The 18,989-nt window shown below is 36.7% G+C and overlaps 1 protein-coding gene across 2 annotated transcripts; it reads right to left on the bottom strand.

Moving 5' to 3' along the window:
• Nucleotides 1-1,945: 1,945 nt before the first annotated feature.
• Sbp2 (SECIS-binding protein 2) lies at nucleotides 1,946-16,148 on the bottom strand. Of its 2 annotated transcripts, XM_071594056.1 has the most exons (7): nucleotides 16,061-16,148; nucleotides 15,109-15,972; nucleotides 14,520-15,022; nucleotides 10,599-10,819; nucleotides 8,318-8,472; nucleotides 3,104-3,253; nucleotides 1,946-2,524 (listed from the first exon to the last, which is right to left on the bottom strand). In XM_071594056.1, the coding sequence occupies exons 1-7, from the start codon at nucleotides 16,070-16,072 to the stop codon at nucleotides 2,468-2,470; spliced, it is 1,962 nt and encodes a 653-aa protein (XP_071450157.1). In that variant the 5' UTR covers nucleotides 16,073-16,148; the 3' UTR covers nucleotides 1,946-2,467. The 2 variants fall into 2 exon arrangements, with proteins under 2 accessions (XP_071450157.1, XP_071450156.1); XM_071594055.1 differs by having other exon boundaries at nucleotides 1,946-3,253.
• Between the last annotated feature and the right edge of the window lie 2,841 nt (nucleotides 16,149-18,989).

Raw genomic sequence — 18,989 nt, 5'->3', positions numbered from 1 at the left:
GGAACAGTTAACTCAAGTGTTTTCGACCAAAATGGTCAAAGGAGTAGGGATGTAAGGAGAAGAATTACACTAGCCTAAGTAGTGTTTACAAAGTGGAGGGAGTTGATCACAGGAGTGTTGAGTAAGGATAAGAAAAGGCAGATCACAACTTTGATATGAAGCAAAGTTCTGTACAGCGCTGAATCATGGTCAGCAAAGCAGGAGAATAGACATAGATTGGTTGCATGGGTATGGCTCCTGCATACGTCAATCTTTATATGAGTAAACTTGAACATAACATTCTGCTACAACAAACCCCAAAACCATTCTTCTGGGCCCGCTATATTGATGACTTTTTCCTCCTTTGGTCCCACGGATGCGAACCTTTATCTTCCTTTATTTCCTCTCTCAACTCCTTCTCCTTGGTATATTTCACTTCTATATCTGACTCGAATATCCCTTTCCTAGATATTGACATTCACCTCCAAAACAACACATTTTACATCTCAGTCCACATTTAACCAACCAATAACCAAAATTATCTTTATTTCAACAGCTGCCACCCATCACATACAAAATGCTCCATCCCCTTCTCACTCTCAGTCCATGGCTTCCGTCTCTGCAACGACACCCCCTCCCAACACAAATACATGGACCAGCTATACGACTCTCTCAGAAAATGTGGGCACCCTAAAAAACTACTTAACAGTAAAATCTTCAAACCGTGAACCCAATACACTCCCCTCCCCAAACCAAAATGCCCTAATCTTACCACCACTTTCTTCCCCAGAACACACAAAATTAAACATTTAATCCGTGACCTCTTCCCAATTATTAATAAAAGTCAGTCCACATCACTTTTATTCCCGCATTGTCCCTCGGTTTTGTTTAAACACCTGTCAAATTTGCGAGACATCTTTAAGTCGACAGAACCACCTGCGAGCACCCCCATCTCTTTCCTGCCCCTGTCCGCAACATGCAATCACCCACGCTGCAAATGTTGCCATCTTCTAAGACCCTCCTCCTCCCTTATTGCCAACTCCCAACCTGACACCACCTGCACCTCAAAAAACATTATATATTGCCTCTCCTATAACTTCTACCCTGCCTTCTATGTGGGCGAATGCATGACCAACCTTTCCCTCCACATGAATGACCAACACTATTCCACCAAATCTCCCACCTTCCTTAATTATCCCATCCCTACTCAGACTGCATCCCACAACCAATCTTTCGATGACTACTTCTCCGTTTTGGTGATTGAAACCCTTCCCAAATCTGCAAGTATCATAGAGGTGAGAACCTGCGAGAGGGTGCATGTCTGGTGTCCCAGTCATTTAAACCCCCCGGGCTGAACCAAGCCCATAGAATGCATCCAATAGCTGCCTACATAACCCCTCCCACCCCCTTGTTCATTTCGTATTGGTCCCTTACCTCCCCTTCCCCCGCTCTTGTTCTCTCCACTCTTCCAGAAGAGCGGAGAGAGCATGTGCAGAAGGTGAAGAGGGGAAAGAGGTGGCTGGAATTGGTATATATATGTATGTATGTGTAACTAATCTGAATGTGTAACTTTGTCTGAGGATGATGCCGATATATTGGAAATAGTTGTACCGAATAAAAAGTAAGTGGAAAGATACATTGGTATTTTTTACTTCAGTGAAATTAATCCATATTTAACTTCTTCTCCACCCTTCACTCTTTTTACAAGTAGTAGTTTTTATGGGAGGCAACAGGCAGATAGGGTCATTTGCACCATTAGGGATGCATGGGAAAGGATGGGTGGAGAGAAACCAGCATCAACATTCTTACTCTTGATACTCTTGTCGAAAGGTGCCAAGGGGTTTGCAGTTCAATGTCCCATCCGACAGATGTCATACTCACTCAATGTGCTCTCCACAAAGCACCTCAAGTAGGAATCGGGATATCTAGGAAAAATATTTGTTGCCTCTAGGATTTGAACCTGGGCCCTCTTGGTGGGAAGCCTCTATGTTAGCCACTGCATCATCCTGATCCCCCACTTTTTTACAAGGAAACCAATTAAAAAGAGGAATATTATCTTCAACAATAGAATAACAGTGACTAAATTGGCTTTCACATATGATAGGTGTTGAAACTAATCACATTAAAGTATTATTGACAGCAACATAATGTATATATTTATGATACATAATAGCAAATTTATCAATAAATACAAGTTTGACATGGGTGATTCCATGATATCCAATGCCCAACAATAACTGAAAATAGTAACCATGTTTCCATTCCAAATTCCTCTTGGATGCTTTTTCTTGCCATTTACCACTAATGGCCATAGCTTGCCTTGTCTGAATATTCAACAATAGTGTGAACCGATCATATTCCAAAGTTCATTAAAATTTATCTGCCAAACCATTCAATTTTGAAGTGAAATTGATATGTATAAATTTATTTTTTATACTTTACAAGTTTTTTCAGAAAAAAAACTATGTTGTGCCAACTTCAAAACTGATCACCAGCAACTCATGTTCTCATTACTGCAGAATTCTTGAGTTTTGGCAGCATTACCCTAAAAATATTAGCAAATAGTAGAATGACGAATCTCATATCACACAGAATATGTACTGGAATGAAATATTATTCAGTTACTGAAAAACTCTGAAACATTTTCAATTGAAAACTAAGTAAATATTTTAATAAAAAATTATATCTGGCATTCATTCTGCTGCCTCTGTATTCTCAAATCTAAAATATATATTTTATTATTAGGCCCATGCATACTTCTTAACCATGCATAACCACCAAATTAAATCCAAAGGAAAAAACAATTCACTATCCATAAGTAAATATCAATATTGACAATATATGTGAAAAATCACTTCTCTTAGTTCTTTCATTTATACATTTAGATGCAAAATTTGAATAAGAGTGGTAGAAAAACATTTCTGGTAACCCAATAACTTCTCAAAATGGTATGAAAATGATTTTTAACAGACATAAATATAATTTTCATAGCATCACAGTTCACAACTCATTCCTCCTCCTTAGCCATTTGACTAGCAGAACTGACTGACAATTCAGAAAGAGCTTCTGTCAGCTTTTGAAATAAAGGTAACGTCACTGGACATTTGATGGGAGTGAGCTGTACCTCTTCTTCCTTAATTTCATCTTTACAATCTTCCTTTTTAATTGGTAATATCCCAAGTTCATTCCTTATTCGGATTTTTTCCTTCTCAAATTTTTCCTCATAATCCTTTTTAGAATCTTCCAATGCTGAAATTATCTTCTTAAAATTTTCCTGAAAAATATTTTCATTAAACCACTTAAAAAAATAAAGGTTTCAAAAGACATTTTGAATATTAATAAAAAGTCACAATTTGTAAGTTAAGTGAGAGGCAAAATTTCAAAAATCGATCATTCTGAGTATGTACCAGATGCACTAGGATAAATGCGGTTTGTTACCAAATAATAAAAAATCAGAAAAATGATAAAAAGAGCTTTATTCAAAGTATGCTCCATTGCTAGTTAGACATTTTTCCCATCTTTTGGGCAATTTGTGGATACAATGACAGTAAAAATCTTTCCCTTTTGTCACAAACCATTCATCAAGCCATTTTGTTTCACATCTTTGATGGAACCAAAGCACAGCTCAGTAAGCACGTGACCCATTGATGCAAACAAGTGATAATTGGAAGGAGCCAATACTGGTGAGTAAGCTGCATGGCATAGAAATTCCCAGCTAAGTGCTTCCAATATGTCGTGAACTGATTTTCTGTATGTGATGGAGCATTTTTATGAAAGAAAATGATCTTGTATTGTCTCTTTTCGTATTCTTATCCTTTTTCAAGCAGCCAATGGTTCAAATTCAACAATTGTTGTAAGCAGCATTTGGTATTAACCATTACACCAGGTTTTAACAGCTCATAATAGACCACACCCTTCTGGTCTCACCAAACACGGCATCGTCTTTCTGCCAAAGCGATTAAAATGCTGACAGCGGGGTAAAGTCCTTGCCTGCCAAACCAGAGTTGAGGTTAATCCTTGGGCTTCCACGACGTCTATCTGATGAATTCATGCTGCTTCAGGAAATTACTGTCGCGTAGGTGAGTTGATGGACAACTGTTTCGCCCCCAGTCCTGGAGGCATCTTCAGGTCGAAGTGGGAATGGCTAGGAAAGAGCCAATCAGAGAGCTCCAAACCAGCCAGTGTCTCCCATATATAGCGGCCAAAGTGCAGCAGATCACTTTGCCCTGAAGATGCCTCCAGGAGTGGGGGCGAAACAGTTGTCCGTCCGTCAGAGGTTGAGGGTTCCATTCTCACCTAGGTGGATTTTTTTCCAACCAGGGCTTGGGTGTTCGTAATTTTTTATTGCTATATTATTGTTAAAAAGGCCAATGTAAAAGGCCGAAGTAATGCTTTTGGATTAATGTGAAATAAATAAAGATATGAGATTTGGTCTTGCAGTCGATGTGGATGGTGAGCCTGGGTCTACCCAAGATTTTTTGTGATTTGGGATTCTCAAAATAATCCACTTTTCATCCCCAGTAACGATACCATGCAAGAATTACTTCCTTTTCTATCATACGAGCAAAATTTCACATATGTTTTTGAGAGTCAGATGGAGAAGTGAACCTCTTCATCTGCCTTTCGTTCAACTCACATTGTACCATCTTCCAGTCTTCTGAATCTTTCTCATCTCTTGTATGCAATCAGAAACAGCTTGTTGAATAATGCTCAATTGTTCTGGGAGTTGTTTTTGTGTTTGTGAATCATCTTCTTCCAACAATTCTTGCAATTACACATCTTCACACATTTATGGTGGTTCTCCATGTTCCTTGACTGCATTATTGAAATCACCACTTTTGAAAAGCCGAAACCATCGTTCACATGCATCTTGCAATGGCACATGTTCACCATAAGCTTCTCAAAACAATTGATATGATTCAGCAGCAGTTTTCTTCAAATGAAAACAAAAAATTAATGCTGTCCGCAAATACTCTTTGCTTGCTATACATTTTGACAAATTGAACACTGAACAGATTGGAAACATCACAGCACTATGCAAACACTTTCTCAATGAATCACTCGTGCCTGTCGGACATTTTTTGATGGCACAACAAAATGGCAGGAGTGTCAACAAATCTTTGTACCACAAACTGCATTGGTGCACCATCTGTTGTCTGAAATCCACATTTCAAACTTGTGCATCTAGTAAAGTTAACACATGACAATCTTTTTTGTGCTTAAGTTACTGAAATGCACTTTCTTTCAATTAATAAAATTAAAGTTTGCCTTGATTTTTACCGGAAGATGTTTCTATGAATTTTAAAAATGTCATAAATTCAATTTTTACTGACCTAAGTGTTACACAATGCACATTTTAAACCTGCTAACTAGTTTAAGAATGAAAACATAGATTACTACAGCAAATATTACCATAGAAATACAATTCTTCAAAGAAAGGGTTTTTAAGAGAATTGGAGATGGTCACCAGGTTAATTTGGTAAAATACCAACATCAGCAGTATGTGAAAAGCAGCATTCCAAATTATACAGTTAAATCCTATGTTTGCATTATTTACATATTCCAGCAATACGAAACATTTTTATCAGGTGCCATGAAATTTCCAACTTCTCCAACTAAAGTGGAACATCGTATTTACACGACTTCATTTGCAGTTTTACTGCTATATGCATATGCTGGAGTAAAAAATTTCATATTCTATAACAATTACTTATGTACATCAGTCTTCATAAAAAAACTTTTTATGCTATGAAATGAGTACATTCCATGACTAAGAGTTCACTATGTAATTTATAAATTGGAAGAACACCCGTCGGTTCAATTCATTCCCAATGCAAGTGGAGAATTATGATAGTGAAAATGTCTTCTGAACAAAATATGAAGTGTGAAATATTTGAGAACTGGAGACTGACGACTGGGATCATTTGCACCAACCCGATGCAACAATTATAGCAGTTATACAAGGCTTGTAGACTCCTGAATAACACAGTATTGAAACTTGCTAAATAGTATCAGAACTACAGATAATCAAATTAAATATTATTTTGATAAAAAAATTTTGCAGTTGGACAACGGATTACCTAGTCCAACAGTGAGGCGGTTCACACTCTCATTTGTAAAGTTTTCCTCAATTACTCAAGAATTTAAATGTTATCCTGTTTGACGATGGAAGACTAAGGAAAAGGGAAAATATATTCAATTAACAAGAGAGACTCAGGTGTGATGGGGTGGAATAGTTCCTTTCCCTTTTTCCCCTCCTTTCTCCAGCCCTTTCCCCTCCCCACCACCTTCCCAGTATTTCCCCGTTCCCCAACGGCTCCCATTCCCCCCAGCTTAGGGAATTCTACACACCTATCCCACTCACCCTGATTGGTCTCTCTGTCCTTCCCCCCTCCCTTTCCGTCTTTTTTTGCCAAATACATATACATGATAATGTAAAACAAAAGCTTTACTTGAAAATGGTGTAGCACATTGAAGCTAGTCGATATTAAAGAATCAATAAAGTGGAAAATTGCAAGTTTCTCTGTTTCCATCATTTTTGATTAAGGGCAAAATAAAAATTTTAAAATACATTGATCCTCATGATGGAACCCATATTGATCTGGTAAAACGTCAGAAACGTCAGTGGTGAAAGATTTCTACCCTGAATACAGTAGTGAAAAACCATAATTGATTCTGATACACACAAACCGGAGTGAAAATTTGTCTAAAAAGAGAAAATGACAAGAATTTCACACATGAAAAATTAGGATTACTGAAGGAGTGGTCATTAAATGCTAGGTCATCGAATATCCTCAAAAATAGCATCATTATAAGAGAAAAAGCATTGCACATCACCACAAGATTAGGAATTGAGGACTTCAAAGTGTCCAATGGTTGGTTGGATAGGTTTAAAAACAGGCACAAACTTGTATACAAGAGTGGTGATAGTTGCTGAGTGTGGTGAAAGTAGAAGTATTGACGTCGAGATTACAGCTATGTGTAAGGTGTTAGAATTGAATAAACTTTTTGATGGCTATAGCCCTAAAGATGTTTTCAATGAAAACAAAATAGGGTCTTTTCAGTCTTAACCACAAAGGCAGATGGAATACCTGTCCGTGCATCAGCTTTGCTGATGACATGATCCTTTTTGCTGAGGAAGAAGAACAATTAAATGGGATATTGCAACACCTTAATGGCATGAAGGAGGAGCAAAAAGGAAATTAAAATAAGGATACCAGTGGCCAAAGAAGCATTCAGCAGGAAAAGAAAAATGTTATGCAGCAGAATGGATGTTGGACAGAGAAACAGATTAGTTAAGTGTTATGTATGGAGTGTTATAAGATATGGATCTGGAATATGGACTGCATTAGGTATGGGCCAGGAAAGGCTGGAGGTATTTGAAATGTGGTCAGGGAGAAGAATGATGAGCCAGGTGGGAAATCAGGAGATATTGAGGCGAGAAGGAGCGGACAGAAGATTACTATAAGTAATCGACAAAAAAAAAAGAAAAAGAAATTGGCTTGGACACATGCTACAGAGGAAGTGCCTCCTGGAGGAGGGGCTAAAAGGAATAGTGGAAGGGCCAGGCAAGGGAGGGTGGAGGAGGGTCAAAATGACAGACAATGTGTGAAAGGGTGATTGCTATATTTTGAAATGGAAAGAAGGGTGGAGAAAAGGAAAAAGTGGTGAAGAAGAGGCCTGCAAACAACAGCAGATGACCTATGATGATGGCTGGGTTCCACACTGGGGGAAAATTTCAAAATTTTATGGGACCTGATAAAAATGTCATAATTTGTTCTGATTATAAAAACACCATGCACTGAACAGTCATAACCTCAAACAGTTGTAACGCTGAGAACAAGTGTGGAGTATAATAGAAGAGCCCTAACTATTTAAAAGTGTATGTGCTGGTCCCTTGTCACCAGAAATCATTCAGTTCTTCGTATACTCGAGATGAACAATGTCATCCGAAAGTATAATGAATCAGAAAACTCCAACAACTGTTTTGCAACACCGGTGAGGAAAACTCACTCAAAGGAGTGCATTGCCAGCACGCCCAACAGTTGTCAGGGTGATGTCAAGCCACCACATTTCTTTAAATTACTAAATAAAAATTTCAAGTTGCTTGGATTAATAGTATACACATTATCATTTTTTAAAACACAAACAAATTCAAATGGAGAAACATAATTAGGAAACTGCTAAAGGCATTTTGATTTCAAAATGCACATTTTCTATGAAATTTCAAAGTTATTTTTTTTTATAGAATGAATCCTCACATACTAATTGCGACTAATGTAATGAAAGAAATCTCATTAATTCCTATTCAGAATTACACTGCAAAAAATGTGCTCACCTCAGATCCTTGATAGTTGAGCACTCCAACACAGCTCACACCAACTTTGCGGTAAGTGACTTTACCCAGCTGCCGCCTTGTTAATGGGAACACCACAGGAACTCTCTGCTCATTTGCAGAGCCGATGATTGCATTTATGACTTCATCTAAGCCACCTGAAAACCATATAAGGTCAATTATAGTGTTACTACAGTTAGGGACTAGTAGTTACTAGATACTGGTAATTGTACCACTTTCTCATGAACAAACTCAATGACATCAAAACAATAAAATGAGTACCCTACAGCGAGCTGGTCAAACTGCTTCTTTGATCAGGATCACCTTCATTCAATGAATTTTAATTGCAGTTCAAATGAATACCAAGTTCAGCATGCTATTCCGAGAGCTAATATTGGGATTGGAGATAGCTAATTTGCAACTGTTCTGATACTGCTATTCGGCAAAGTTTTGAGAACTCGGTTAGCATGGGCACTCACATGAAGTAATTTCGATCAACCTTACCAACAAACTTTTCATAATTCCCTACTTTCATTCAGTCAAATTAAAGGAACACAGAAATTTGGTACATACAAGGGTATGCAACTAATGTGCTGTCAGTTGCAAAAAAATTCAAAATGAAGTCAATGAGATTTCTAAACAGTCATCAATTGTTGTGATGGTAATTCATTACTTAATTGGAATGAAAACAGCTCAATATTTCCATTATTGGCAAAAAAAAAGTACTTGATTAGCTTGCTATTCAGGCCACTAACTGTTGGGATTGGGGTGATGTGGTGGCTAATGTACTGCCTTCCAACCCAGAGGTCCCAGGTTTGAGTCCTTGAGATGGCAGACCCTTTTCAATGGTATCCTGATTCCTACACAAGGTGCTTCGTGGAGAGCACTTTAAGTGAGTACACCGTCCGTCGGATGGGACGTTAAACTGCAGACCCCTCAATGCCTTTTGTAAAGAGTAGGTTAATGCCAACGTCGGGTTTCTCTCAGTCCTCCCTCCTTCCACATTCATCCTTGACGGTGGAAATATTCTCAGAAATCAGTCACCTGCCCTAAAGCTGCTACTACTACTACAACTACAACCAACAAACTGTTCATGGAAGGGAGCACCATCGTTGGAGGCATACTGACTGACACATGCTTCAATATTTCTAACCATAATGCAGAAATTTAGAACTCAAATGACCAACTATAATTCCACACACATTTCTCTTTTTTCATGTCAATATGTTATGCAAATTCCATAAAGTTACGCCAGAGATAACAAATTTTATAATGCAGAAACTTTCATCTAGGATCAAAAGGCCAACACTTTCTTGTTATAATAACCACCTGCTTAAAAAGCAGATGCCATGTTAAAACAAAGATTTTCAAAACTTTTATGCACTGTATTAAACAATGTTACCTATTTAATTTACAAGTTAACTCAAATAACATCCATAACTTATTTTCTTAAAATTTTCTCCACTGATTATATTTATCCTAATTCTCCATGCCTCCGCATTTATAGTACACTGTCCTGGCTACACAGATTTCAAAGGTGATAGAGTTTTTAATGGGGTGAGCTCAACCCTCACCTTTTAAAGCCAACCTTTGGGTTAATTAACGTGGAATATCCTGGCTCCATTGATTTTTTGTACGTATTGTTAGGAATCTACACCTAAAAATCCCCCATAAGCTGTCAAGGGCATAAGGTTGAGGATGATGTTGGTTACAACCAAAGGTCAACAACCAAGTGGACAATATCAACTATTTTCCTAAATCCTGAATCAGTTTTTGATAAAAAACTTTTAAGTAAATGGTTTTACAAGCATATTTATAGTAGAATGCATTTCCTTCCAATGTTTTTTTAATACCACTTCACCTATTTCCCTATTTTTATTCAAATCTGTAAATATAGACAATTTTTTTAAAAGGGTATTGGTTTTTGAAAAATAAGATGCCCAGGAGTAGTAAGAAATTTCTCAATCCAGTAAGTTGTTGAATTATGTGGTTTTCTACCAGTGACAACTTGTACAAAAATGTTAAGTGGAATGGCTGGCAGATTAAAGAATGAGAACATGAAACATTTGTAAGCTTACATGTCAAATAGAGATTGAAACAAAAGCAATACTAATAATGCCTTCCATAAAATCTAGGGTTGAAGGGAAAATAATTTAAACATAATTTTGGCATGTCAGAATTTCACCTTTAGTGATCGATAAAGAGAAAAGTGCACAAAAAACGGCAGCAACAAATGAAAGAAATTGAAATAAACTCCTGGAACAAAAACAGAAGAAACACACACCTGGTGAAGGCACTTTTTCAATATCCTGGGCTAGGATAATAATTTTCAATTTGTGTACAGCCAGCAAATGCTGTGTCTGACGAAGTCCCACAACATATCTCCGGTGTGATTCTGCTTTTATGGGCTGTGTGGCATGTAGCCTGTCTTGGAATTTTAAGATATCCTTCAGCATTAGCCTGACAGCTTCAGTGAGATGTGAACTCTTTGAGTGATTGCAATACCTGAAAGAAATCAAGTCATCAACAAAAGGAACCATCCACATATTGTGATATTTTAATATTATGTAAAAAGCATAAGTGAATAATAGGGCTTTTACATGCATAAAATTGAGATATGAAACTTTTAGTTTCATCAGAAAAAGAACACAAGCCATTGGCAATGCAAAACAACATTAAAGAATAAAACTAACACAGGTCAGAAAAAACAAACCAATGTGTCCAAGAGCATTTCCGAAATAGAATTATTCATTTTAAAAGCTATAAAATTTTTAAACCTTATAAATAATCAGAATACAGGGAGTTTGAATTAGTTGAACAAATTGGCCATTTGTACCCCTACTCATTTATTCCAGCTAATAATTTTATCTCCGACCTGTGATGCATACCCCTCCTGAAATAAATCACCAAAATTTGGAAATATACAAAAAACTACAATTTTGAAATAGATAATCCTCCAAAATAATATATTTTCAGTTTTCTTTGATCCATGTAGTACTCCCACTGTAAAAGGAATGGGCAATTTATTACTGCTACTTAATTAAACTGCAAGCATGGCTATTAAAAATGAAAGCACTGTATGAGTAGGTTAACATGCACTAATTAAATATATTTACACAGTAATCCGAAGCAATATCAAACGCTATGTATCTTAGCAAGTCATTTTGCAATTTAAATCAGGTTTTCCTTTGACATTAATCCTAATTTTCAAAACATTCTTAATGCTCAAGGTCCCACTTTCTTTTACTAATTACAGTAGAGTTATGTAGTTTTTTTAAGCTTTTGATTTTTTTTATAATATCAGAAATTCATAATGCAAATAGAAGGAATTGAGTGAACTATGTCATGTGACATGAATAAAACTTGAGCACTGATTAGTCATGCTAGAACTATTGTACATTTTATAAGAAAAATATTATAAAAATGAGTAGCAGCTCTTCAGAATAAGATCATTGATCATTCCTTTATTCCTATTGAAAATAGCATCCATTAATTTTAAAACAAATTACTACCACTTTACATACAAATGAAATACCATTAAAACCTCATTTGCTGATCAGACCAGAAATTAGAAGGAAAAAATTTAAAAATGGAATAAAAATTGGTACCCTCTGTTTGTCCAAAATAGATTGTTGATGGTATCAATTGCACAGTTAAGTCTCAGCTACAAAATTCTCACGGTTCTATATGCCCTTAGATTGGATAGGAAACATTAAGGTACTACATTAAGGCCTTCAAACCACATCTTGCTTTCGTAAAAAAATAACAGCTGATTCTAGTACTACACTAATCAATGCTGTAAGGTTAAGAAGTAAAGGTGTTCATATAAGTGCTCCACTTCATCCTTATATTGGCTACCCTGTGCCTCTATTGCCATAATCAAGTCTTGATAGGAAAAAGGGAAAGCCCCGGCAAAAAATATATTTCCGGGACGATGGAGTAAAAGACAGAAATAGTTATGACTAGAGGAATTAAAGACATATAAAAACAGTAAAATTATGCAAAAATTGAACCTGTGAAGTTTAATCCCTCTGGTCAAAATGGTTTGAAGTTCAGTCAAATAGCAAATTCAAGAAGAATATGCATCTACTTGCGTACTGTTTAATCTAATTTCACCTGTTTTCAAAAACATTTTGCTTACATATAACTAATGAATGATGACCAACTCATTCTTGAGCATGACTATACATACGGTCATTTTGGTATGCTAGAAGAATGAAAGTTATCCCCACAAAGTCTTCAATTAAATTGTACAATGTTCATTTGTTTTTAAAATTATGAGTATTACTCAGATGGGCAATCTTTAAATAAGCGATATTTGAAAAATTCATACAGATAGTTTCAGATAAAATTCAGCTACGTCACTGGTGAGCTAAAATAATTATTTGTATTCTACCATTTCCAGTTTTAAGGATACAAAATGGTAAAGTTGCTCAAATAATTCAACCCCTTTTTTATAAGGTAAAAAAAAACTATACTAGGTAAAAAAAGAAAAATATTCACTCCATTGATTAATTATTGCCCAGTCCAAAAGTAAATCTTAATGTCCTATTAATAATTGAAAAAAGCATGCCAAGAGCTTTACAACAACCAAAGAATGAAGTCTCCAGCCCTATATTTACTGAGAAATATAATTTTCTTTTCATGTATCTAGCATTAATGGTAACATTTTTTATGACTGTCAAAATGCTACAAATTGGTCTCACAATTTACTCCCAAAAATCCTTTCCAGATAATTTTTTTCTCAAGCACCACATTAAAAAAAAAAATATGGTCATTTGAGGGCACATTGGTGATAGCAGCCTGATTTGAGAAGGCTATTGGGCCGTTCTCATAACTAAGAGCAAGCAAAATTTAAAAATAAAAATTGAGACAAAATATGACTGTGAGGAATGAAAGAGTAACTTTGATTTTCCTTTCAATTTACATAAAGAGCCGTAAACAATAAATGGTATTCACATTAACTTGGGATGCAACTTTCAAAAAAATTAACGGCTGAAGTTCTAAAATACTTTCAAGTGAAGTAAATTCCAATTATGGCTTCATCTATGAATATTATATTGATTTGGTAGTCTGTATTTGTATGGCAAACTTTACTGTTAATCAATAAAATGCTCTTATTTTCTTCAAAATAACTTTATGAGTGTCAGATATGATGTTAATGATGCACAGATTTTAGAGGTAAATATTAATTAGCTGAAATTAAGTTTCCGGTCAACTTTGAACCAAACATAAAAATTTCATTATCTTATTCTTAGCTTATCTCATTCATGTTTTCCTAATATTTAATTTTCACCTCTACAAATATAACTTTTGTTCAACTAGGCACATAATGCTTCATTAGCCGCTATAACTCGCTGCTATAACTTTGCCGACCCCGGTGGCATCGGGGTAACGTCCTCGTCTGCCATTCCAAGGGTCGCGGGTTCGATTCCCGCCTGGGTGAGTTTTCCTCCACCTAGGGCTTGGGTGTTTGTAAATGTGACCATTGTTATCGTTGATAATAGTTCGATGTAAAGGCCAAAATGTGCTGTTTTTGGACTAATACTGAATAAATAAATAAATAAATAAATATTTCAGGATTGTAGGAATAGGCTTAGAGATTTCCTGCAATGGCCCAGAATAAGATCCTAAGAGAGAAATTTTTTAACCTAAGAGTAATTCACATTAAGCATTCAAATTTAGAAATTTTAACAGGAAAAATTTTTAAAGGAAATAGGCTTTAATGGAGACTTTGACAATCCATGGCATTGTATTTCAGTTTTATACTTCTAAAAATTAAAGTCTGCATTAATAAATGCATGTGCGAGTCGAGTAAGGTATATACAATATCATACAGAAGTATTTTATGAGCCTGTGTGCTACTCATTAATGGTAGATAGTTTTGTTGATGATGCAGGGTAATCATATCTTAAATTAACTTTTAACTTCAAGTTGCTGTCGTAGGTTTTCATTTATTTGAACTAGTTTGAAGGTCAACTTTAACCTTAACTTAGTTAAATTTGATTTAAAATAAACTTCCTTGGTTATAAAAGGAAACTTCCCAAAGACTAATGGTGTAGAACAAAGGATTTCATTCCTTCGTAATTTCATAAATGACTAAATCATAATTAACTAATGTGTCAGGAAGATTTTGATAATTTTCTGGCTCTGATTCATGGTTGAAATTGGGGTGGCATAGAGTTAAATTACGGGGCGTACTTACTCCCTGAAACTTCTGCTATGCAATGAATCTTTGGTCATCTTGTCAATATCAACTGTAGTTGGTACACCACCGCATGTCTTTGCATGGCACTCCTCAATTTGTTCCTCTCTTTTCACATCTATTTCCTCTAGAGCTTTTCCACACAACATGGATCCTTGGGCCACGCCAGGATGATCACACAAATCATTCATACCGGAATCTAAAGTATGGGTTTCATTTGAAAAATTAAAAAGCTTGACTTCAGGGGCGATGATATTACCTACGGAGTCACTCTTGGTAGCACATCTGGCCTCTCGTCGGCGAATTCTTTCTGCCATAATCGCCTTCTTCAAACGAGTTTCTATACGCTTTTTGGGAGTCTCTCTTTTTTTCCCACGATGCCTTGAGGGATTTGAAGCGTCTAATAGGTTTCCAGCAATCCTGCACTTATCCTTCTCTTTTGGCCTCGAAACTCGAACAATGCCTGCCTCCTCCTCTTCCACTTTCTTTCCTGATTTGCATATCTGAAAAGAAATAAATACTTCATTGACTTTTACCTTGAATTGGGCTAGAGACTTAAGTACTTTAAGGGAGGTATCAGCAAGCTTACTTCAATGGCTTTCCATATATCCACCACGACGGGATCCCTTCTTTTTTTTGATTTACTAGACCTTGGTAGGTGTGTGTCCGAAGATATTTCGGCATTTTGCTGGATATTTAAATTTGTACATTCACCGCTTCCAACTAGGGCCGAAGTTGGAGTATTTTTTGGGCGAGGAGGAGTTCGTTTCCTGTCCAATTTCCCTGGAGAGCTTTGCAATTCTGGAAATGCCGAAGAGTCAAGCTGTACTTCGCTAGCAATAAAATTCGTCTGTTGAGAGAGGCTTCGGTTATTATCTTGATCAACAAATTTGGAAAACACGTTGTTATCGATGACGGTAATCTTCACACCCTTTGGTCCTAACATTTTTCTCAGAGTATCATCCTCTTTCTTTTTCCTTCTCTCCGCTTTCCTTTCTTCTTTTCTTTCTTTATTTAACTTTTTATAGTCAAGACTTTTCTTTTCTTTATTCGACAGAGCCTCCTTTTCGCTTTCTTCAAATGCAAGTGTTTGGTCTGAATGGTTGAGACTCGATGTACCAACCGTAACACCAGTTTCGTCGTTAGTTGGATTGTGCGTAAATTCATTATTTTCCGAATAATCGGATTCTTGTCTTTCCTTTGGATAACCATACGACTTTGAAGAACCGGCGAATGACATTTTACTACCGCTAAGTCCCATTCGGGGACCTGACTCCAGTTCCTGATTTCCGACATATTTTTTCTTTGAATGTGATCCACCCGATTTTGGCCATTTTTCTACCTCCCTGCTCTTCGCAAAGCCTTCTTGCTTCCCTAACTGAGGCCAACTCCCCGATGCAAGTCGATCGTCGTCTCCAACTGATTTATTAGAATTCCAAGCACTGCCGACTTTCTTTGATTAAAAGAACAACGGTGAAAAGCTGTATTCACGTATTAGTAACAAAAATGACACGACCTCCTTAAATCAGTTCAATACCTACCTTAGTCAGCATAGTAAGCTGGGAATGAGTCTGTGATGTACTACACACAATCACATTAAATCACAACAGCTACCTTGACGTTTTCAACTGGAGCATAACTAATCATTTGTCAATTGTTTTTAATCAACGACCGTACTGCTCTCGACTATGTGCGGCCATAGCTGAACTAGGTGATTTGTGTGGGATATTCAAAGCACTTTCTTTTGTATTGTTGCATTTCTACTCCAGCGACCTCCCGTTATCTCGTGCTCAGTAAAACTGTGACCAACATATAGCTTATTCTGCAGGCATCAATCATTGAAGGATTTTTTGGTGTACGATTGTGCTATGTGAGCCACCATGTCTCTATTTAACCCTCTCCCATCCCACTACCTGGCTCTCCCCACTTCACTAACATTAGCCTGAATCGAAATATCAAAGTTTCCCTGGTGACTCTGTTATTTAATCAGCATATATAGTATTGAAGAAATCTGAAAACCTTTCAATTGAATATTTGGTTATCAGCACAGACTTGAAACATATGGCAACCACTTATTCATAGCCTATTTTTAGAAATTTGTCAGTAAATTAACAAAAACTAATGAATCGCATACTTAGATGGCTATCACTACTAAAAATCTAAATGCTACTATCTTTTATGAAACAATTTCTTTATACCATGGAGATTTTATTTAGTTATATATATTCAAGAAACTTCATCATTAATTCTGCCTTCAGTAATTTGAAAGAGTTCTCCAATAAGCAACTGAAGTTTCCCTTTGCTCTTTCCCAGAAAAAAATGCAGACATTCAAATTAATATTTTGAGTCACCTACCTTTCCTCAGTAAGATCTCTGAACTGGAAGTGTTTTTTATAAAAATGACAACTTTTGCAAAAGATGTAAAACATTAGTTTTATTTGTTTTAGTTTTGCTTACTCCTTGAATGCTTAAATCATTCATTAATGATGTTGCATCTCTTGATGAGTGCTCGCTCTCTTGTCGAAGGTTTTCTAATACTTACAGTAGCTTTCTTAATAGTCTTCTTACTTTTTCCTCTTTTCTTTGACTGAAATTGCTTTCCCACCTCTAAATTCTGTTCCCTTGTTTTACATTTGCAGTTAATGGACCCATGCTGGAATGAAAATATATATGTCAAGCATATGAAAGATTATATGAACATGTTATAAAGTAAACTAAGAGATATTTTTGGATTTGTTACTTAAATTGTGCATATAGTAACATAAGCTTGAACTTCTTTTAGTTTATCAGACATTAATATTTGTTAATTAATGGGAGTTTCCAAGATGGCAGCTGGGTACATAGTACGTGTGGAGTCGCTCTCCAGTTTTTAGTAAGATTTTATGGTATGCCTGCAACAATATGTGCTTTCTTTGCAGCGGTGAATGCAGCTGGTTGAATGGAGCAATCTATTGAATCTTGCTTACATGAAATGCATGACTATAAGGTGATTCCCTCACGGTGATATGACTAAATGACAGTCTTTCCAATGGTAAGCTCTCACTTTCAACAGCTCACCAAAAATTTAGACATGATCAACAGGGAAAGCATGGTGTATCCTTTTTAGCCGTGAATTTTATTCATACATGTATTCTGGCAGAACGCTGCTATGATTTGGAGTAATGTCCTGAGATAATTTAGGTTGAATTAACAATTCCTTTCAAATTTATGACTCATGTCTGAAGAAAGTTGCTACCCATTACCTTTTACCATCCTCCATGAAGAGACCTATCTTTAGTTGAGAAGAGCTTTGTTTCCATATTGATGGCTTATGAGGTGAGGGAGGTTCTCCTGCTGGGTGGCTTTGACTTAAACGTAGACTGGTGATCCTCTTTACATTTCCAGTGTCTCATCAACCTTGAGGAATATTTTGCAGAACATTTTATTAATGGGCTGGCTCTCAAACAATTCAACTTTTTAACAACCAGAGGGTTGGTCATCCTGGATCTAGTTAAATCCTCACTGAAAGTGGCGTACGCCAGTGACTATTTCTGCTTGGGCTACAGTTCCCTCGACATTTCCTTGAATTCACCAGGTGGTCACCTTTGTCTCCTTGGTCTACCCACCCTCCTCCACTTTGCCCTCCGACCCCTATCTGGAAGAAGACTGACCGGATTCATGTTACTGTCCCCTTAAGTTGTTTTCCATGGTGTCTTCAAAAAGAGGGAATGGTGGACGATGTCTTCAAACTCTTTTATGACTGGTTGGCAGCTGTAGTAAGGGACTGAATTCCTCACAGCAGGCCCCGAACTAGGAAGTTCTCCCCGTGGATGACATGTTAGACAGTATTTGCCTTAAAAGATTAACATAGTGCGTGATCTTTACCAAAACACTTTCCCAACCCCCACACTTTAAAAACATTTAAAGACCTTCAGTGGGATGCTAACCTTCTTGCTAAATTGGACTGCAGGGATCATATAGCCACTATTTCATCTAATTAAATCACTAACTCAAAGCACTTCTGGTCCATGATCAGTTTCTGTCGTAATTCTGCCAGCACACCAATTGACATGTCTCTTGGCTCAGAAGTGATTTCTGGACCCCCAGGAGTGAAGCTTACAGTAAATTTTTTAAAACATGAAGATCTTAAAAATATCCCATCTGAGATAACATTTTTGGTAATGCTTTTGTATTACCTACGACTGCACCTTTACAGAGGGATAACATCTTCAATGGTGCAACCAGTGTCAGTTATTTGTTTCCTATGAAAATTATTCTTTCCCGCACTCAGCTCCGGTGGCTCTCCAGGCAAACTGCATCCTTCGTAGCATATGCTATGAATGCCCTCATTGTTTTCTTCACTACCCCAAGTTTTCGAGGTAAACTAATCAAAATGACCAATAACACTTTTCTGAAATGCAGATGAGTTAACTCACGGGGGCTTTGGGTAAATTGAATCTGTCTAGCCAAATATCATGATGGCCTCTCTTA

This window comes from Hetaerina americana, unplaced genomic scaffold (genome assembly GCF_022747635.1).
Source record: "Hetaerina americana unplaced genomic scaffold, ioHetAmer1.1.p SCAF_6, whole genome shotgun sequence".
NCBI classification, from domain to species: Eukaryota; Metazoa; Arthropoda; class Insecta; order Odonata; family Calopterygidae; genus Hetaerina; species Hetaerina americana.
The sequence above is the reverse complement of the archived record's forward strand: the minus strand, read 5'-3'. Positions and strand labels throughout refer to the sequence as shown.